The sequence below is a fragment of the Notolepis coatsorum genome (assembly GCF_963971535.1).
Source record: "Notolepis coatsorum genome assembly, chromosome: 20".
In the NCBI taxonomy this organism is placed as follows: domain Eukaryota; kingdom Metazoa; phylum Chordata; class Actinopteri; order Aulopiformes; family Paralepididae; genus Notolepis; species Notolepis coatsorum.
Genome location: NC_140184.1, coordinates 42,513,366 through 42,536,472, shown reverse-complemented (window position 1 = coordinate 42,536,472; position 23,107 = coordinate 42,513,366). Strand labels below are relative to the sequence as shown.

Below are 23,107 nucleotides of genomic sequence, written 5' to 3'. Positions count from 1 at the left end.
CGATTGCGAGTCTCTAAGGGTTAATGGGCTTGGAGAACCTTTGTTAAATGAAGCACTTATTACTAAAGGAGAGCGGTGCCTTTGTTACCACCCTGACTGGCTATTGATCTCAACCCTCAAAATATACCGCTCCACGTGACCTCACACAAACAAATCACTTTCCTACACATACACACACACACACCCACACACATGGCATTTTAATCTACTTTGAAATGGAAGGGGTATAGGGGAGCTTCTAATGGTCTGCATAATAGTCATACTATTTCTTGACATTACATAGGGCTGAATATGTCCTGATTACAAGGTCCCACATATCAAATTAGAAATCACAACAAAAGAAAATCAGTTTTGATTTCCTCCAAAAAGAAGGGAGTAGATCATCCTCTAATGATACTTGTTAAATGGGACATATAGTTAATATCGGTCTTTGAGGTTCCCTAAACATGTCTTTTGCTGGCAAAAATAACCCACTCAGATTACGCATTCTAGCAGCCTCTATATCACAATTTTTTTTATACACCACCTAGCAGTGGTGTACAAGCCTGTACCATCAAACAAAACAGACTGACTGGGTTAGCTGAGAATACAATCTGGCGTTGTCTTGCAGTATGAGCTGGGTATTAGTAGCCAGGTGATTGGTGATCGCCAGCAGCTGTGGATGCTTCGGGATCTGCCTCCACACCAGGTTCCAATCCTGTAATTACTCCCACATACCCACATCCACACAGAGACGACGATACTAATAGACAGGGGACATGACAGTACCCCCCCTCTGTGAGCGCCACCTGGCAACGAAACCGGTCCGGGTGCAAGTGTCGGAAATCCGTGAGGACAGACAGGTCCAGAATGAAGCATCGAGGGGTCCAGAATGAAGTGTTGAGGGATCCAGCTGCGTTCTTCTGGCCCATAACCCTCCCAGTCCACCAGGTATTGGAACAGTGTAGGCCGGGGTAATCGTCCACCATCTGTGGAGGAGGAGGATCCACCCTAGGAGGAGAGAGAGGACTGACCTGGACAGGTCTCAACTGAGACACATGGAACGTGGGGTGAACACGGAGAGCCGCAGGCAGTTTGAGCCAGACGGCACAGGGGTTACTAACCGCCTCAACCTCATAAGGACGAACATACTGAGGCAAGAGTTTCTTCGACTCCACCTTGAGTGGTAGATCCTTGGACAGGAGCCACACTTTCTCCCCTGGGGAAAAACTGGGAGCCGGAACCCAATGACGGTTGGCCTGAACCTGGGACCTGGACGAAGCTCGACGCAGAGCGATGCGGGCACGCCTCCAAGCAGCATGGCAACGACGTATATGGGCCTGGACTGACGGGACAGCAATCTCCCCTTGCTCCACTGGGAACAGAGGTGGCTCATAGCCGAGAGAACACATACAAGGAGACATGCCAGAAAGGCTGTCAGCAGAGACACAGCAGAGTGCAGCCTCCATGTCCTGGTTGGCCCGCTCCGTCTGACCATTGGACTGTGAATAATACCCAGAGGAAAGGCTGACAGTTGCTGCCACAGTCGCACAGAACGCCCTCCAGACCTGCGAGGTAAATTGCGGACCCCTGTCCGAGACAATATCCGAGGGCAGGCCATGGATGCGATAAACATGATGTACCATCAGGTCCGCCATCTCCCTAGCTGAGGGTAACTTGGGCAAGGCAAAGCAGCTTTGGAAAAATGATCGACCACAGTGAGTACGACGGTGTTACCTTTGGAAGGAGGGAGACCGGTGACGAAGTCCAAAGCGATGTTGGACCAAGAGAGGCTGGGGATGGGACGGAATAGACCCAAGCTGGGCTTGGTGGAGGTCTTGCACCCATGAACGACCAGGTATCCACATCCATCGCAGGCCACCAGAACCACTTTCTGAGAAACGCCAGGATCCGATTGGTTGCCCGGATGACCCCACTGCAGTACCTGAGAGCGAACCGAGTCTGGGACAAAAAGGTTAGGTTGGATTTGATCTCCCAAGTCACAGAGGCTACGATGCAGTACAGGGGTTCAATGGGCTCCGGGGTCGCTTTAGCATTGCCCATGTCACAGTTCCTCTCTGCGGGAATGCACAGGGATGCAATTTATTGTCGAAGGTGGTGTTGAGAGAGTACCCACCTTCCCCTGGTGTCAGACGTGTCCACCTCCATGAAGAACTGCAGCGACAGACCCGCCTGCTGGCGAACAGTCGAGCAAATTAACCATATAGGCTACTCTGGCTGCATCCCTAGCTAGCATGCACTGGGTGAGAAACTGGTGGCAGGTGTTCGGATCTCCGGTATATTTAGCTGGTGGTGCGGCTCCGGAGTGTAAGCAGCCGTAGGTGCAACCGGAGCTGGCAGGGCTGCAGAAAAGGCACAATGCACTTTCACAGTGTTGGGACAACCCCTCATTCTGTAAAAACTATGAAAAACACAGGAAAGGGCCTTTAAAGTAAAATTTACTTACCCGTTAACATGCGTGTCTTCCCATCTTAGGTCTAGTCATCCTTGTTTTTTATGTATGGACAGTGAGTATAAAATGTGCCGCTGCACTCATAAACATATACCAGCCATGTCAGGGAAAATGTATTACAGAGTTCTTGAATTGATGGACTTTAGTCGTGCGCCATTGATCTCATGATAAACGACAGCCAGCACGCTGAATAGAGAAGGGAGTGACACTTGTGGTGACACTTCGATCCCAGAGAAAATGGCACTCCCATTTTTAGCGCAGCCAGGTTGATTGATAGTGTCATCATGGTGAATATTATGCCTGTGTGTTGTTTTCTGTTTCGCTCAATTTCTTTTATTGGTTTGCAGTGTTTTCACTGCCCGGTTTGAAAACCTTTTTTCTTGAACAATATTTTGAAGGTAACCTACAATCTGTAATTCAATTGTACACAACTGGGTTGTACCGCCACTAATCACGGTGTGGTGGTCAATGGGTTTTTATTCCCTATACATTTATGAAGAGTTCATTTGCAAAAACCTATAAATGCCATCCTTGAAAAAAAATCGTTTTACTGTTAAGACACAGTCCATTCTGAACCCTGAGCGAGTCACTCAGACTCAAAGTCATCTGTTATACAATGTTATACACTAAATGTTAGGGTGACGTGGGTTTATGTCCTGTAGAGCATAGCCAAGAAGAGAAAAGCTGATAAATATTCAGGTAACATAGTGGCACAACATCTGGTTAATTTGCAATCTGCTTTTGCCAAGAAAAAAGTGACCTTTAATTTGAAATATTATATATATAATGATCTGTAATATGATATGACCTGGAATGCACAATAAAATGTGATTTGTGAAAAGGACTAAAAACGGAGATATAGGTTTTTGCTAATTATATGATAGGCAGCAGGTGGGTGTACACGATCACTCCAAATTAATAGGGATATGCATGTAGCTGTCCATGGTGCTGAAACAGGTCATATAATAAGGCATTCATTTGGGCCTCACCCTGCTGAACTGGTGCCTTGCACAGGCCCAGTTACATTTTAAATTAGTTCAGTAAAAAGTTCACTCTTGAATTAGACAATGAATGGATAGTATTTATACCAGGAGTAATTTTAATGGAAGTCTTTGTTATCTTGAATCAATGTAATGACTCGAGGGCCCACAAGGCACATGTTGCAATCAAAATAGGCTATAGTCATCAATCAAGAAAATGTGCCAGTTTTTCTTAACGTGACTGCAGAGTACTGGTCCAGGAGATACACAGCACATTGTACAGCTGGCAGCACCGCTCCAGTACCTCTTCAACCTCTCCCTAAGAGGTCCCTAAAAGGGTGCGAGGCAAAAGGCGAGATACAAGTTCCTGGGAGTACTCTTGAACAGTAGACTGGACTGATCGGACAAGACTGAGGCAGACTGTTCCTTCCTAAGGAGACTCAGGTCTTTCAACGTGTGCAGCCGACTACTGTAGATGTTTTACCAGTCTGTGCTTGTGGTGTCCTCTTCTTCGCTGTGGTATGCTTGGGGCGTAACATCAACTCAAGAGACACTAACAAACTGAACAAGTTGGTGAGGAAGGCTAGCTCCGTAGTGGGAGTCTAACTGGTCAAACTGGTGGCAGAGACGAGGACGTGGGGGGGGGGGGGGGAAGAAAAAGCTAGAGGCTATACTGGAAAGCCCCTCCTACCCCTAGCTCCCCTCTATGAGGAGCTAGCCAAGATGAGGAGGATGGCCTCAGTGGACCGGCTACAACTGGTCCAAAATGCTGCTGCTAGGCTGCTTACCAGGTCCAGGAGGTCCTCCCATATCACACCAGTCCTGGCCTCCCTGCACTGGCTTCCTGTCCAGTTCAGGATTTAATTCAAGGTCCTGGGCCCTCATTTATCAACGTTGCGTAGAAAGTGTTCTATCTCCGTTCCTACGCACAGAATTTAGAATGTGTGTACGCACAGAAATATCGGGATTTATCAACCGTGCATACACGGGTCCTACTCACACTCCGTATTGATAAATACAATTTGTTCTTACCGTCAATGCTCGTGCATGATTATCCATATATGGTAATGAAACACCCCCCATGGGATGTGCAATAATGGACTAACCCGAGCGAACTCTGAGAAACTCCACGAGCGAGATTGTTCACGGAGGCGCTGTCGAACCAAGAAGACACAACCCGTGTTATGGGATAAATAAAAGGCTGGCAGACTTGTACACGGTGATGTCAGATATCAACGACTCCCTAAGACCATTGCTGCAATGGACCTATCTCAAACCCTGCCCTTTTTTCTTGATCCTCCAATCACAACTGTCGCTTACCTCGGACAAACAAACTTTGTCCGAGGTAAGCGACAGTTGTGATTGGAGGATCAAGAAAAGAGGGCAGGGTTTGAGATAGGTCTATTCTGCCTGGACAGCTCAAAATACTAATAAAGATCGTTAACCACTGTTTGGCGTTGGTGTGTCATTATAACCATGCTGGAATATGAATGCCTTTATTAGTTTCGTTCGATTGGCTACCGGGTATAATATGATTTGTAGAGGCATACAATCTATTTTGTTGTCGGTATTAGGTAGCCTATATGAATTACATATAATAGCAGCCATAGCCTACATTATGCAACAGTAACTTGCGCATATATAATAGCACATGGCACAGCCCTGCGAAGCCTGCACAGTAAACTAACTTGATCGTTAATCTAGCTGTTGTATCTTTACGCTTATGAAAACATTAAATAATATGTATAGGCTATAGGCCGTCATTTTGCATTAATAGCCTATATTCTCAAATGGCATTTAATGGCAATCCGCTGTGGGTTATCTCCTCGCTGACGGACCAGTATACCTTATATCATATCATATTCCTATATGTCTCCCAGGAATCGTGGGGCTCTAGGGAATAAAGGTTGGGAAGACCCTGCTATTATAGCCTATCCTTTATAATGTTATAGGCTATTTCATTTACAGTTTACTCTATCAGCCTACCCAGCATGTAATACGTTCTTTGTTAGAACTCAACTCGTTATTATTTTGCGCATAGATTGCAGAAATACGGGAACGTTTTGATTTAGGCTTTGACATTGTAAAACTAAATAAGTGAAATTCTGTAAGCAGAATACAAGTCATGATATCACCCACACGATATATGCTCTGTGTCCAGAGCATGTATGCTTTTCATTAATTTAAGACACATTTATTGCAAGGGTTTTGTATACACATACACTCAACAAATAACCTCAGTCTGTTCTCGTTGCAATGCGTTTTTTATTCTTTCTTATAGGAAGGGGGAAGAACACTATATCGTGGGTGTTCATATGACTTGTATTCTGCTTACAGCTTCGGGGTTCCACTTATTACGTTTAACAATGGCAAAGCCTTTTAAATATAATCAAAACGTTCCCGTATTTCTGCAATATATGCACAAAATAATAACGAGTTGAGTTACGCGGAGCGCAGTCAGTGCTTATTTCCGCGTTGTAAAAATATTCTACCACCGGCGCCAGCTACGCATGGTCCGACCTGTGCTTAAATATACGCACAAAGTCAAGCACAAGTTCAAATTGATAAATCCCACACTTTGCTTAGAAATGATCGTACGCACGGGTTACACACATATCTGTGCGTACGCCACGTTGATAAATGAGGGCCCTGGTCTTTACATATAGAGCAGTTCACAAGCCCCTATGTACATCTCGGACCTCATACACCCCTATAACTGCAGCCGGTCCCTGAGGTATTTTGATCAGGGCCTCCTGGTGGTGAACCAGCCGGTCCCTGAGGTCTTCTGATCAGGGCCTCCTGGTGGTGAACCAGGCTAAAGACTAAGGGGAACCAAGCGTTTGAAGCAGTGGCCCATAGGCTCTGGAATGAGCTCCCCCAGGTCTTGAGAGCCTCCCCCTCTGTGGCCCCTAGGCTCGGGAATGAGCTCCCCCAGGTCTTGAGAGCCTCCCCCTCAGTGGCCCCTAGGCTCTGGAATGAGCTCCCCCAGGTATTGAGAGCCTCCCCCTCGGTGGCCCCTAGGCTCTGGAACGAGCTCCCCCAGGTCTTGAGAGCATCCCTCTCTGTGGACTCATTCAAGGGGCAGCTAAAACCCCACCTGTTCAGGTTGCCATTTGGCCATGTACATACATGAGTTAGTGACTTCTGTTTTGTCCGTGCCTGTTTTTATAATGTATGTTTTTTATGAATTGACCTGTTCTTTGTTTTTTAAACTGGTGAAGCACTGTTTTTACACTGTTTTTACCTTGGATGTTTTTTTTATGAATTTCCTTGTTCATTTTCTTTTTTGTTTTTAAACTTGTGAAGGACTCTGTGCATTTGTGCTGGGAAGGGTGCTATACAAATAAAGCCTTACTTACTTACTTACTTACTTACTTACTTACTTACTTACTTACTTACTTACTTACTTACTTACTTACTTACTTACTTACTTACTTACTTACTTACTTACTTACTTACTTACTTACTTACTTACTTACTTACTCACTTACTTACTTACTTACTTACTTACATTCAGCCATAGACTTATCCCCCCACGACCAGGGCCGCCTGGGAGAAATGCGAGGCCCTGTGCGAGATTTAAACGCGAGCCCCCCACCCCCCCCCCCCCCCCCCCCCCCCAAAGGTTACAAAAAAAATATTATATATATATATATTATTATTTATTTTTTATTTTTTCATACAGTCAACATATTCTTAAATAATAGCGCTGCCCGAGGCGGGGCATGATACAGTCAACATATAGCAAGAGAGAGAGCGAGAGAGAGCTCCCGTTCTACAGTCAATATACAGTGTACAGAGAGAGAGAGAGAGAGAGACACATTGGAAAGAAATTGAAATGCTATTTGGCCCTAAACAGAGAGTACACAGTGGCAGAATACCTGAGCACTGTGACTGAAGATCCTTGACTAGGTACAGACTCAGCGAGCACAGCCTAGCCATCGAGAAAGGCCGCCATAGGCAGACTGTGTGTGTTAGAAAGAGAGAGAGCGAGAGCATGTGTGTTTGTCGTGTGTGTGTGTTTTAGAGAGAGAGCATGTATGAGAGATCCAAAAGGACAAAGATCAACACTTAAATCCAAAGAGAGAGAGAGAGAGAGAGACACATTGGAAAGAAATTGAAATACTATTTGGCCCTAAACAAAGTACACAGTGGCAGAATACCTGAGCACTGTGACTGAAGATCCTTGACTATGTACACTTACAGCACAGGTGCTGACACCAGGCCATACACCGTTAGCTACTAGTAGTACTACAACAGCTAGTCGGCCAGTTTAGCTCCAGAGAGAGAGAGAGAGAGAGAGAGAGAGAGAGCGATGTCCACGGCGGGAATAGAATAGAGTTAATAGAATAGGTTAAAAACTCACCAAACGTCCAAGAGGATGGAGACAACCGCGTGGAGTTGACGAAGTTCATCTGCCAAACGACCATCCTCTTCATCTTGGCTGCATGTCTCTAGGTTAGCTAACGCTAGTTAGCCTTTAGCTAAGCTAGCTACTAGCCGACATCATCATGGCTACATCCCGACTGCATCATGACAAGGCTCCGGCCATTTGTCCCGCCTTTCGTCAACGTTCCTTGGTGACCGACCGACTGATAATGACCGACCTCTTCGAGTTGGCTGGCATAACTAAGCATAATAGTCAAAAGCTGCACGCGCGAAATAGTCAAACGCAGCTGACTCACGCCAGCGTACTACACATGATGTAAGTAACCACTCCGCTCCCTTCGTTGAAACCAATAGTATGTCTGCTGCAGAGCCTCATAGCTCCCTTCGTTGAAACCAATAGTATGTCACTGCAGACCCAGGAACAAGTCAGACACATTCTACAAACGTGTCTAATGTGAGATATATAAGCATATAAGCAAAACTAGATTTTAGGTCTGTGATGAAAAAGGGCCTCGCGGGAAGGGGGGCCTCGCAAAAAAAAAATAAAAATAAAAAATTGCGAGGCCCCCCTTCCCGCGAGGCCCTGTGCGACCGCCCTGCTCGCACACCCCCTGAGGCGGCCCTGCCCACGACACACCACAAACCGCCTCGGTCAGTCTTTCATGCCAGTAGCCATCAGTCTACACAACCATGGGAACGGACTGCAGATCTGAATCTTACGGGTTGGACCACTACAACTGTTATCACTATTGTCATTATTACCTGCACTTTGTTCTATCTTCTATTTTTCTATTATGTACCTACCCTATCTTGACACAGTACACTATACTGCACCTGCAATCCAATGCTACAGCACTAATCAAATGCTTACATCACCTCGTTCTCCAGCATGAGGCTTTGCTACTTTTTTGTGTTACATTTATACAGTTGTCTTCCATTTGAATTATCTAGGAGAAGAACATATTCACACAGTGGCCATTTTGCTCTAATGTCATGCTCAGGTTGCAATTCCTGAAAAGCATAACATGAGAGCAAAATGGCTGCCATGTGAATATGGTCAATGGGTCTCATTCCCGAACGAAGTTACGACAAAAAAAAATGTCGGCCCATTTAAGACATATTAGGGCTGGGAGTGGGAGTCCCCAAATTTTCCTGAGATCAGATTTGATCGTGGCTGAGAGCAGATTTAAGAGTGCTGAGGAGCACTCTTAAATCTGCTCTCAGCCACGATCAAATCTCATGATTGATTGACTAATTTAAAATGTCATTATAACTTGACAGACTGTGTTCTCATAGTGATTCCTTCACGTCAACGCTACAGGCCTCCTTGGAATTAATTACTTAATCATAATTAAAATAAATATGACAATATTTGTACGATAAGAAATTACGCATTTGATGTTGGAAAAATAAATAATATCGATTCATCTGATCACAGGGCAGCTGCTTAACCATATCTGAACCAGCTATTTTGGACAAATGTATAATTACTTTAATTACTCAGATATTCAAACACAATTATGCAATCATTGTGAAATGATTGAAAATAATAATTATTTAATGCCTTCTGTGGAATTTGTATTTCTTATTTGTTACACATCTGTTTTAATGATTAATTATATACATTTGAAAGAATGCAGGTCAACATGCAATGTATCCCATTGATTGGTATACAATGGGACAGACCTTTGTTTGATTGATTGATTGATTGATTGATTGAAAACTTTATTAACAGATTGCAGAATGGGTACAGTACAGTACAGCTCAATTACATAAGGATTTCAGACCAGAGAAAGAATTTCGTCTTGTTTACATCAGGGTCCCCCATTTTCAATTCATCATAACATATATGACACACACGACACAGATAGACAGTACTGCTAAATTTTTTTTTATCCACTTTTTTTCCCATTTTCTATATTTTTCTCCCATCCCAATTTCGTATCATCCAATTCAACCCTCCCCTGTCACAGACGCTGTTTCTTGCCTCCCACAAGCCGGCTGCAATGTGGACTAAGTCATACATAGCACAAGTCCCCTCCGGTACTTGAGGTAACAGCAGTCGCATCTTTTCACCTGCGCAGCTCGATCTCTCAGTGGCGAGGAGTAACGCGTGGGAGGCTCACGCTGCCCCCGACACTTCCTGATTCTACTGCGCAGGCGCACACTGTAGGAGTCGCTGTCCACAACGCCCGATCCCCACCCATCAGTTTCCCACCCCCTAATACGGCCAATGTGTATTAGTACGGACGACCAGCTAAACTGAAAGCAAATGTGGAGCGCTGGGCTCGAACTGACGAGCCCAGCGTCTCCAGCATTTCGTGGCGAGCGCCTTGCCCACTATGCCACGTAGCCGCCCTACAGTACTGCTACATCTATACATTTATGACATACCAGATTTGCAAATACAGTACTGTTTGTGATACAAAAAGAGTCCAGAAAAGAGAGTACATTTGACATAGAAACTGTTGGAGGAGGTTGGGTAGGAGGGGTGGGTGGGGGATAGACTTACACTGTACAAGCAAAACTGTACATTGGAATATTGACAAAACCATACTTGGTAATTTACTGTACATTGGAGGGGGTTGATATAGCTATAAACCTGCATTCCTTCGAATATATCATTAATCAATTAAACTTATATTGAAATACACTATATAGCCTATACACCAACACTGAAATGACAGTGGATAAATAAATAAGACCTAAAGCTAATCGGTGGAAATAGCATTAATTAATGCATTAATATTCCATAACAAGTCTTGTGTGCGCCTACGAATCAACAGTAGCCTATAGGCTTAATTATGGAATAATAAGCCATACTGCGTTCAATCATTACGCCCGCCGTAGGCTATATATATTATATTTCATTCATTCATTCATATACAGTACTGCGCGCGCGTGTGTGTGTGTGTGCGCGCGCTGCGGCAGGTGTACCGCAAGCTTTATATGATGCCAATACATTCATCTAATCTAGTTTTGATGGCGCGCAAGCGTGATTACGAAACCTAGCCGCATTTCTCGGAGACGCTCTCTGATTGGCACTGACTGACGCTAGGTTTCGTAATCACGCGGCTCGCAAGCCTCGCAAAGCACTTCCGCCATTCCATTTGCACACAGCTGCGTCACTAGTTGAATTTATAAGGAGCTCTGGAGGCGTTGTTTTGTATATAAATTACCTGAACTGGAACGCGCTTTCGAGTTTAAGACAGAATGTGTTATGGTTTGTAACCGACCCCAATCGCACAACACAAGACAGGTATGATGGTTTGCCAAGAAACAGATATTTATTTAGAACAGGGAAAAAGGGCACTGTCCCTTTAAGGGAGAAAACACAAAACACTGGAATAACACAAGAGGGGAAGGTAAAGTGCCTTTAAGAGGCGGGCAGGAAAAGGGAACACTATGGGAAGGTAAGGGAACGCCTAAGGGAAGGTTAAGGGAACGCCTAGGGAACATAGGAACTAGAGACTAGGAGAACTAGTGACAAGGAACTAGGTGGAACTAGAAGGGGAGAACTTGGGACAGGAACTAGGTGGAACTAGAAGGGGAGAACTTGGGACAGGAACTAGGTGGAACTAGAAGGGGAGAACTTGGGACAGGAACTAGGTGGAACTAGAAGGGGAGAACTTGGGACAGGAACTAGGTGGAACTAGAAGGGGAGAACTTGGGACAGGAACTAGGTGGAACTAGAAGGGGAGAACTTGGGACAGGAACTAGGTGGAACTAGAAGGGGAGAACTTGGGACAGGAACTAGGTGGAACTAGAAGGGGAGAACTTGGGACAGGAACTAGGTGGAACTAGAAGGGGAGAACTTGGGACAGGAACTAGGTGGAACTAGAAGGGGAGAACTTGGGACAGGAACTAGGTGGAACTAGAAGGGGAGAACTTGGGACAGGAACTGGGGACAGAGAACCGCGGAGGCGGGCTGGGGACAGGGAGGAACTGGGGACTGGTGGGAAAACATCTGGGCCGCTCTGCAGAACAGAGGAGAGGGTTAATATTCAAAGGGAACAAACAGAGCAGATGCAGAACAGTCCAAATAACAAAGTAACAAAGTAAATACTATCTTCGTGTGAACAAACACACAGTGGGAGATGGAATGTCCAAAATAATATCCACGAGAGAACAAAACAGAGGCAATACGCTGGGAGAGTGACATCACAATCAAAACTCACCCAGGCGTATGCGTAATGGTACAGGAACAGCAACGGGAACGGGGGCAAGGGCACTACGCTGAGTGAGTGACATCACAATCAAAACTCACCCAGGCGTATGCGTAAAGGTACAGGGACAGCAACGGGGCGAGGGCATCGCCACCGGGTGGCTGGCTGTCCGAGCCGAGGGACAGAGTGCTGGAACAGTGGCGGTGACGAGGGAGTCGTCCACCGGGTAGCCGACTGTCGGAGCCGAGGAACAGAGTGCTGGAACAGTGGCGGTGACGAGGGTGTCGTCCACCGGGTAGCCGCTGTCGGAGCCGAGGAACAGAGTGCGCGCCACACCTTGGTGTGCGCGTCGGAACAGTGGCGGTGGCGAGGGCGTCGTCCACCGGGTAGCCGCTGTCGGAGCCGAGGAACAGAGTGCGCGCCACACCTTGGTGTGCGCGTCGGAACAGTGGCGGTGGCGAGAGCGTCGTCCACCGGGTAGCCGCTGTCGGAGCCGAGGAACAGAGTGCGCGCCACACCTTGGTGTGCGCGTCGGAACAGTGGCGGTGGCGAGAGCGTCGTCCACCGGGTAGCCGCTGTCGGAGCCGAGGAACAGAGTGCGCGCCACACCTTGATGTGCGCGTCGGAACAGAGAGACGCCTCGGGGTGCGTCTGCGAGGAGGAGTGTGCCAAGCACGAAGGTCTGGAAGATGCGCGTCTGTGCGCTGGTACGGAGGAGCGTGCCAAGCTCGAAGGTCTGGAAGATGCGCGTCAGTGCGCTGGTACGGAGGAGCGTGCCAAGCTCGAAGGTCTGGAAGATGCGCGTCTGTGCGCTGGGACGGAGGAGCGTGCCAAGCTCGAAGGTCTGGAAGATGCGCGTCTGTGCGCTGGGACGGAGGAGCGTGCCAAGCTCGAAGGTCCGGGAGATGCGCGTAGGTCTAGATGTGCGTCAGGACGAACAGCTGCGCTGGGGTCTGCAGTGGAGCGCTGGGGTGCCTCCCGTGGAAGTTACAGGGAGCGCAGAACAGTCTCCTCCACAGGCTACGGCGACAGCAGACGAAGGCTGGAGCAAACATCTCAAGGCTGGAGAGATCCATCTTACAGCATTGGTAGACCAGAGGATCTCCCGAAAGAGTCTAGATGTTAGAGAATATGACTCAGCATGAATACAACACGACCCCACGCCGAAACGAGGGGAAGCGCCCTGGTATTTAAAGCCCACCGGGGAACTAATTAGCCTGCCACCACAGGTGCGAGAGGATAATTGATAATAGTCCAGGTGTGGCCACTGAGAGTAAACGAGAGTAAAGAACGAGAGGGTGGGGGCTAGAGAGAGTGAGTGAGAAGGGAATTTCTAACAGTAGGCTTTAAAGAAACAGAGAAAAGGTGGTGAGCAGCGGGCAAAACCTCACAGTACCCCCCCCTCAACGGGAGCCACCCGGCGACCCAAAACAAATACAGACAGAGTGGCAGGGGGCAAAACAAGAGGTACTGGCCAAGCCAGCAGGGGAAGCCACCACAAGAGTGGGGCTAGCAAAAGAAACAGGGTCGCCGAGGGGTAACTAGGGTAGCAGAGGGGCAACTGGTCTAGAGGAACTGGGTCTAGAGAACTAGTCTAGCGAACTGGGCAAGAGAACTGGTCTAGAGAAACTGGTCTAGAGGAACTGGGTCCAGAGAACTGGTCTAGAGGAACTGAGGGGCAAGCAGGGTAGCTAAGGGGTAACCATGGAAGCACCGGGAAAGGGCTAGCAGAGGGAAGGTTAGCTGCCAGGGCACTGATAGCTACAGGGCCTATGCTAGCTGTACTGCTACATCAACATAGAGGCTGCGCAAGCTGCCGGAGCCAGGCTAGCAGAGGGAAAGGGTAGCTGCCAGGGCACTGATAGCTACAGGGCCTATGCTAGCTGTACTGCTACATCAACATAGAGGCTGCGCTAGCTGCCGGAGCTAGGCTGGCAGACAGGGCTGGACCAGCATGAGAGCACAAGCTAGCTGGAAGGACAGTCCTAGCTGTGTGAGAAAAACTGACCTTGCTAGCTGAAAGGGCAGTCCTAGCAGTGGGATAAACTACACAAAAAAGTGGAGGCCATGCAGAGGGAAACTGGGTTAGCCGCCAGGGCATGGCTAGCTACAGGGCCTATGCCAGCAGCAAGGGCTGCATAAACATAGAGGCTGTGCTAGCAGCCGGGGCTAAGCTAGCAGACAGGGGCTCTGCTGAGGGACTGGGTTAGCTGCCAGGGCATGGCTAGCTACAGGGGGGTCAAACAGGGCAAAACGGGAAGCAAACAGGGGAGCTAACCGGGGAGACTAACAAGCTAAACAGGGGAGTAACAGGCTAACAAGGGAGCTAAACAGGACTAACAGGGAAGCTAACAGGGCTAACAGGGGAGCTAGAGGGGAGACTAACAAGCTAACAGGGGAGCTAACAGGGCTAACAGGGGAGCTAGAGGGAACAAGAAAAAAAAAGGCAAACTCAACATACACCGTCTGTGCTGGCTGGGGTCGTCGATTTGGTGGGGTCGTACTGTTATGGTTTGTAACCGACCCCAATCGCACAACACAAGACAGGTATGATGGTTTGCCAAGAAACAGATATTTATTTAGAACAGGGAAAAAGGGCACTGTCCCTTTAAGGGAGAAAACACAAAACACTGGAATAACACAAGAGGGGAAGGTAAAGTGCCTTTAAGAGGCGGGCAGGAAAAGGGAACACTATGGGAAGGTAAGGGAACGCCTAAGGGAAGGTTAAGGGAACGCCTAGGGAACATAGGAACTATAGACTAGGAGAACTAGTGACAAGGAACTAGGTGGAACTAGAAGGGGAGAACTTGGGACAGGAACTAGGTGGAACTAGAAGGGGAGAACTTGGGACAGGAACTAGGTGGAACTAGAAGGGGAGAACTTGGGACAGGAACTAGGTGGAACTAGAAGGGGAGAACTTGGGACAGGAACTAGGTGGAACTAGAAGGGGAGAACTTGGGACAGGAACTAGGTGGAACTAGAAGGGGAGAACTTGGGACAGGAACTAGGTGGAACTAGAAGGGGAGAACTTGGGACAGGAACTAGGTGGAACTAGAAGGGGAGAACTTGGGACAGGAACTAGGTGGAACTAGAAGGGGAGAACTTGGGACAGGAACTAGGTGGAACTAGAAGGGGAGAACTTGGGACAGGAACTAGGTGGAACTAGAAGGGGAGAACTTGGGACAGGAACTGGGGACAGAGAACCGCGGAGGCGGGCTGGGGACAGGGAGGAACTGGGGACTGGTGGGAAAACATCTGGGCCGCTCTGCAGAACAGAGGAGAGGGTTAATATTCAAAGGGAACAAACAGAGCAGATGCAGAACAGTCCAAATAACAAAGTAACAAAGTAAATACTATCTTCGTGTGAACAAACACACAGTGGGAGATGGAATGTCCAAAATAATATCCACGAGAGAACAAAACAGAGGCAATACGCTGGGAGAGTGACATCACAATCAAAACTCACCCAGGCGTATGCGTAATGGTACAGGAACAGCAACGGGAACGGGGGCAAGGGCACTACGCTGAGTGAGTGACATCACAATCAAAACTCACCCAGGCGTATGCGTAAAGGTACAGGGACAGCAACGGGGCGAGGGCATCGCCACCGGGTGGCTGGCTGTCCGAGCCGAGGGACAGAGTGCTGGAACAGTGGCGGTGACGAGGGAGTCGTCCACCGGGTAGCCGACTGTCGGAGCCGAGGAACAGAGTGCTGGAACAGTGGCGGTGACGAGGGTGTCGTCCACCGGGTAGCCGCTGTCGGAGCCGAGGAACAGAGTGCGCGCCACACCTTGGTGTGCGCGTCGGAACAGTGGCGGTGGCGAGGGCGTCGTCCACCGGGTAGCCGCTGTCGGAGCCGAGGAACAGAGTGCGCGCCACACCTTGGTGTGCGCGTCGGAACAGTGGCGGTGGCGAGAGCGTCGTCCACCGGGTAGCCGCTGTCGGAGCCGAGGAACAGAGTGCGCGCCACACCTTGGTGTGCGCGTCGGAACAGTGGCGGTGGCGAGAGCGTCGTCCACCGGGTAGCCGCTGTCGGAGCCGAGGAACAGAGTGCGCGCCACACCTTGGTGTGCGCGTCGGAACAGAGAGACGCCTCGGGGTGCGTCTGCGAGGAGGAGTGTGCCAAGCACGAAGGTCTGGAAGATGCGCGTCTGTGCGCTGGTACGGAGGAGCGTGCCAAGCTCGAAGGTCTGGAAGATGCGCGTCAGTGCGCTGGTACGGAGGAGCGTGCCAAGCTCGAAGGTCTGGAAGATGCGCGTCTGTGCGCTGGGACGGAGGAGCGTGCCAAGCTCGAAGGTCCGGGAGATGCGCGTAGGTCTAGATGTGCGTCAGGACGAACAGCTGCGCTGGGGTCTGCAGTGGAGCGCTGGGGTGCCTCCCGTGGAAGTTACAGGGAGCGCAGAACAGTCTCCTCCACAGGCTACGGCGACAGCAGACGAAGGCTGGAGCAAACATCTCAAGGCTGGAGAGATCCATCTTACAGCATTGGTAGACCAGAGGATCTCCCGAAAGAGTCTAGATGTTAGAGAATATGACTCAGCATGAATACAACACGACCCCACGCCGAAACGAGGGGAAGCGCCCTGGTATTTAAAGCCCACCGGGGAACTAATTAGCCTGCCACCACAGGTGCGAGAGGATAATTGATAATAGTCCAGGTGTGGCCACTGAGAGTAAACGAGAGTAAAGAACGAGAGGGTGGGGGCTAGAGAGAGTGAGTGAGAAGGGAATTTCTAACAGTAGGCTTTAAAGAAACAGAGAAAAGGTGGTGAGCAGCGGGCAAAACCTCACAGAATGCCATTCTCCAAGCAGATATCAGATCATATAATTTGTGCGACCTTTTCAGCCACTTAAGACATATTACCAGCACGTTCAGGACTCAGGGTGAACTTGTCATTGATTATGTCTCAGTGGTTCCAAGATAAGTCTTCCAGAATATATCTTTGAAAAAATTTCGGGAATGAGACCCAATGGGTATAAGACTTTGGTTTAGCACCAGAAACAAACACTGGGAAAACGCATCTTTGGAAGATGTGTCCAGCGATCCTACGTGTGACATTCTGCTTCTTTTCCAGAGACGCCGCTGTCCTTTGCTGCTCACCTGGACAACATGGTGGAGATCATCAAGGTGTTGAAAAACGGAGGAGCTCACTTGGACTTTAGGGCCAAAGATGGTATGACAGCCCTCCACAAAGCTGCCAGATCCAAGAATCAAGTCACGCTCATGGTATGTTAACACACACACACCCAGGCATACTACCTTAGTTCATATTGGCCTCAACCTTAAATCCCTGGGCCCTCATTTATCAATGGTGCGTATGCACAGATATGTGCGTAACCCGTGCGTACGATCATTTCTAAGCAAAGTGTGGGACTTATCAATTTGAAAGTGTGCTTGACTTTGTGCGTATATTTACGCACAGCTCCGACCGTGCGTACCTGGTGCCCGGTGGTAGAATATGAATATTGCAACGCGGAAATAAGCTTCTGTGCATTAGTTTCAACACTGGCGTGTTCTGTATGATCCGTAATTCATTATAGTTCATTGTAAAATAGTGACAGTAGTGTAATTATTGTCAAACCCTATAAATATAGCATTTGGAATAGGTCTTTCTTTCCGAATGAATGCAGCATGGTTTATATATAGGGTTATCTGAATACTATGGGGTGCACTGACTGCGCTCGCAGGGAACTGTTTTCAGAGATAGCAGATAATAATAATAATAATAATAATAATAATAATAATAATAATAATAATAATAATAATAATAATAATAATAATAATAATAATAATAATAATAATAATAATAATAATAATAATAATAATAATAATAATAATACATCTATTTTATATAGCGCTTTTCCAGGTGCTCAAAGACGCTTTACATGGGCAGGAGAGACAAACTATGGCAAAACAAAAAACAGAACAAAACAGAACAAAATAATACATGACAAAATAAAATAAAATAAAACTGACAGAATTAGAGGTCAAAAGCAAGATTGAAAAGGTGAGTTTTGAGGGCTGATTTAAAAGATGTCAGGGTGTTTGCATCACGGATATGGCTGGGGAGGGCATTCCAGAGGGAGGGGGCAGCAGCAGCAAAGGCCCTGTCGCCCCAGGTCCGGAGCTTGGTCGTGGGAGGCGTTAGGAGGTTGGCATCTGCAGACCTAAGGCGACGGGTGGGTGTGTGACGGTGGAGGAGGTCGGACAGGTAGGGAGGGGCAAGGTTGTTGAGGGCTTTAAATGTGATGAGTAGTATTTTAAAATGTATCCTGTATTTGATTGGAAGCCAGTGGAGGTCGTGGAGGACAGGGGTGATGTGATCAGAGCGACGGGTGGAGGTGAGCATGCGGGCAGCAGAGTTTTGGACATATTGGAGTTTATTGAGAATAGTGTTTGGTGAGCCGTAGAGGATGCTGTTGCAGTAATCTAGTCTTGATGATATGAATGCATGAACCAGTGTTTCAGCAGCGGAGAGTGATAGGGAGGGGCGAAGACGAGCAATGTTCCGGAGGTGATAGAAGGCCGATTTGGTTATGTGGTTCACATGGGGGAGGAAAGAAAGGGTGGAGTCCAGGATGATGCCAAGGTTACGGACGTGAGTGGAGGGGGTGACAATGTTTTGTACCATCAATATTTAGGGTGAAATCCTGGGTGTGGCTGGTGAGGGATTTTGGACCGATAATGATGATTTCTGATTTATTGCAGTTTAATTTGAGAAAGTTATTTTGCATCCATGTTTTGATGTCTGTGAGGCAGGTGCTGAGGGTGGAGAGAGTGGCTGGAGTGATAGTCTTGGTGGAGAGGTAGAGCTGAGTGTCGTCTGCATAACAGTGAAAACGCAGGCCATGTTGGCGGAGAATCAGACCAAGTGGAAGGATGTAGAGGATGAAGAGCAGGGGACCAAGTACTGAGCCTTGGGGGACACCATGAGTGATGGGGGCAGTGGGGGATTTGCAGTTGTTGATAGAGATGAATTGGTGCCTGTGTGAGAGGTATGATTGGAGCAAGGTGAGGGGGATTCCGGAGATGCCAACAGAGTACTGGAGACGAGTGATGAGGATGGGGTGACTGATGGTGTCAAAAGCAGCGCTGAGGTCTAGGAGAATGAGGATGGAGAGGGAACCAGAGTCGGCAGAGAGGAGTATGTCGTTGGTGACCTTTAGAAGAGCAGTTTCGGTGCTGTGTTTGGTGCGGAATCCGGATTGAAATGTATCATAAAGGTTATTGTTGCCGAGGTAGGATTTTAATTGGGAGGCAATGGCTCGCTCAATTATTTTTGAGAGGAAGGGGAGGTTGGAAATGGGGCGGAAATTATCAAGGGTTTCAGGGTTGAGACCGGGTTTTTTTTAGTAAAGGGGTGACAGAAGCAATTTTGAGGGCGGGGGGAAATAGGCCAGTGGTCAGAGAGGAGAGGATGGAGGTGATTAGGGGAGAAAGGGCAGGGAGACAAGCCTTGACTAGGATGGAGGGGATAGGGTCCAGGATGCAGGTTGAAATTTTCATTGTAGAGAGAATGGAGGATAGGTCCGATGCGGTGATTTCAGTGAAGGATGTAAAAGGGGGTTGGGCGGTGGAGGGGGGGTTGAATAGTGTTGGCGGAGGCAATTGTTAGTTGGGTGTGGATTTTGTCAATTTTTGTTTGGAGATGTGACAGATAGGAGACACATTTACTGACAGTGAAGGAACAGGAGATTGTGTCAGAGGGTTTAAGAAGTGTGTTGATGGTGGAAAACAGAGTCCTGGGGTTGTTGCTGCCAGACTGTATGATAGCGGAGTAGTGGGAGGAGCGTGCAGAGTTGAGGGCGTCTTTGTAGAGCTGTTGATGTTGTCTGTAGGCCTCTTTATGGACAGTGAGACCGGTTTTATTGGATAGCCGTTCGAGCCGTTCGAGCCGTTCGAGATAGGAATGAATGAATGAATGAATGAGGGGCAGTCTAATTGACGAGAGAACATAGTATTAACTAGAGTCCGCTATACCCGAGACACCTCCTTCATTTGTACCGCAATTTGAGACCAAAATTGGAGCGTGGAACAAAACGCACAAATGCCATCCCCATGCACATTCAAGTCAGTCTCCACCCTCGGGTCTTTGGCCACCGGCAAGGTCCATCGTGATATTGGAGATGGATCAAGCAATAGACTGTTACTGTACCACCCATGTAGCTGTCAAAACTCCATCACAAATGCAGTTATGTGAATAGAAAGGGATTCCACTCAGTGATGCGCATTTGCCTGATACATGTCGTTGCTGCATGCCGGGAGGAAGGCAATGCTGCATGTTTTCAATTCATTAAATAAAACGGATACTTTTTGCAAGGGTTTACTGACTGTCATACAAATAATCAACCAACTACATACTGTAACTTTTCAGTGCACGTTTTTTATTTACATTGTGACAACAGCCTTGTGAGCTCCCGCACACAGACATGATGGAATTCAAGTTCAAGTTTGTATTGAAGAGAATGGCGCTGCAACGACCGGCTGCCTTTCTGTTCGCTCCGTCGAGACTGTGCTTACTTTTGTTAATATTTATAGTTTTAAGAGTTTTGTCTGTACCAACAGTAGGTGCATTTAATGTGTATGACCGTCAGTCACTTATAGACATCGGATTACGGGAAACTTACCGATTGGATTACTCACTGGACCAGCTTTCCGAACCGCAACAATGGCCTGAGGAGATTCTCCGGAGAATGGGACCAGATCCCTTTGTTCCCGACCCCAGGAACAAAGGATCCAGACGGCGTGGGAAGAGAGCTGGGATCCGTAACAGGCTGAGATCCAGACGCCACCGTACGCCATTACCCAGTATATTGCTAGCCAATGTACAATCAATTGACAATAAATTGGACTATATCCGAGCAAGGATTCAATACCAAAGAGACGTCAGAGACTGCAACGTTCTCTGCTTCACCGAGACGTGGCTGGCGCCGGACGTTCCAGACCACGCAATCCAACCGGCCGAACACTTCTTTATCCACCGCAAGGATCGTACAGCAGAGTCCGGTAAACAACGTGGAGGAGGTATTGCCTTCATGTTTAACAACAATTGGAGCGATCCAACTAACGTGAAGGAATTATCCAACCACTGCTGCCCAGACCTGGAATATATAACCATCAAGTGTCGTCCTTTCTTCCTCCCGAGGGAGTTAACGGCGATCATCCTTGTAGGAGTGTATATTCCACCGCAAGCCAGTAACAACGTCACGCTCTCCAGACTCCACGACGAGGTAAATAGAATACAAGCGGCGAACGTTAACGCCGCCATTTTAGTGCTGGGTGATTTCAATAGCGCCAATCTGAGAAAGGTATTACCTGACTTCTATCAGCATGTGACTTGCAACACCAGAGGCGGTAACATCCTAGATCACTGTTACACGCAATTTAAAGGTGGCTACAAGGCTCATTCTGATAGTGGCTTTGGTAAATCAGATCACGCGTCCATTTTTCTTTCACCAATGTACAAACAGAGAATCAAAAGTACTCCTGTAGTCTCGCGAGAGGTGCAGAAATGGGATTTGACGTCAGAGGAGACGCTCCAGTCTGCGTTTGACTGCACAGACTGGAATGTGTTCCGCGACACAGATAACATTAATGTCTACACGGAGACAGTGCTGGACTATGTTTGTACTTTGGTGGAAGAAACAATCCCCACTACCAAAATGAGAGTTTACCCAAATCAAAAACCCTGGGTAGACAAATCCGTCCGTGAAGCTCTGAGAGAGCGCACCAAAGCATACAACGACGGCCTAGTGGCAGGCAACATGAATGACCACAAGGTGGCGCGATACAACATAAGGAGGACAGTGTCAGAGGCCAAACGGCGCTACAGGGATAAAATTGAACTCCAGTTTGAACAAGCTGACTCTAGAGCTATGTGGCAGGGGCTCAAAACGATGACAGACTACAAAGGCGCCTCCCTCAAACTGAACAGTGACATCTCCTTAGCAAATGACCTCAATACCTTCTATGCAAGGTTTGATGCTGGTAATAACAACACCAGCTCACAAGCCACGGCAATGGGGGGGGGGGGGGTCGGCTGCTGATGGAGGCGCAGTGTTCAGGGTAACAGAGCATGAGGTGAGGCGGACCTTTAAAAAAGTGAATATCAGGAAGGCAGCAGGTCCGGACGGCATCCCCGGCCGCGTCCTAAAAGTCTGTGCCGACCAACTGGCCCCAGTATTCACTGACATATTTAACCTGTCCTTAGAACAGGCTGTCATCCCCACCTGCCTGAAGAAGTCCACTATTATCCCTGTACCCAAAAAATCCAAGTCTGCTTGCCTCAACGACTACCGCCCTGTAGCTCTCACCTCCATAGCCATGAAGTGCTTTGAGAAGCTAGTAAAGGGCTACATCTGCTCCTCCCTCCCCATCAACATGGACCCCCTGCAATTTGCATACCGCCCCAACAGGTCCACGGAGGACGCCATAGCCCATGTGCTGCACACAGCAGCATCACACCTGGACAAGAGGCAGGGGAACTATGTGAGAATGCTATTCATCGACTACAGCTCGGCATTCAATACCATAGTCCCCTCCATACTCATAGCCAAGCTCAGGGACCTGGGCTTGAACTATGACCTCTGCCAGTGGGTCTTGGACTTCCTGACTGGCAGACCCCAGGTGGTGAGAGCAGGCAACTGCACCTCCTCATCCATCACCCTCAACATAGGGGCCCCCCAGGGCTGTGTTCTGAGTCCCCTCCTCTACTCCCTGTACACACACGACTGTGTGGCTCAGCGGAGTAGCAATACAATAATCAAATTTGCTGACGACACAGTGGTGGTGGGCCTGATCTCTGCCAACGACGAGAGGGCCTACCTGGAAGAGGTCAAGGTCCTGGCGGGATGGTGCCAGGAAAACAGCCTCTCCCTGAACGTCAGCAAAACAAAGGAGATGATTGTGGACTTCAGGAGGTCGGGGGTCAAGGACTACAGCCCCCTCAGCATCGACGGGGCACCGGTTGAGAGAGTCAACAGCTTTAAGTACCTCGGAGCCTACATATCCGAGGACTTGACATGGACCACACACATTGACAGTGTTGTGAAGAAGGCACGACAACGCCTCTACTTCCTCAGGCGCCTAAGGAAGTTCCAAGTCAGTCAGAAGATCCTTA

At 48.2% G+C, this 23,107-nt stretch overlaps 1 protein-coding gene across 1 annotated transcript in view; it reads left to right on the top strand.

The window, feature by feature from the left end:
* LOC311247418 (SH3 and multiple ankyrin repeat domains protein 2-like) overlaps positions 1 to 23,107 on the top strand; it is a gene marked incomplete at its 3' end in the record, with an annotated part of 730,890 nt that overhangs the window by 193,466 nt on the left and 514,317 nt on the right. Inside the window, 1 exon segment of the mRNA XM_084337816.1 lies at positions 17,063 to 17,214. Within this exon segment, the coding sequence (XP_084193942.1) occupies positions 17,063 to 17,214 (152 nt within the window).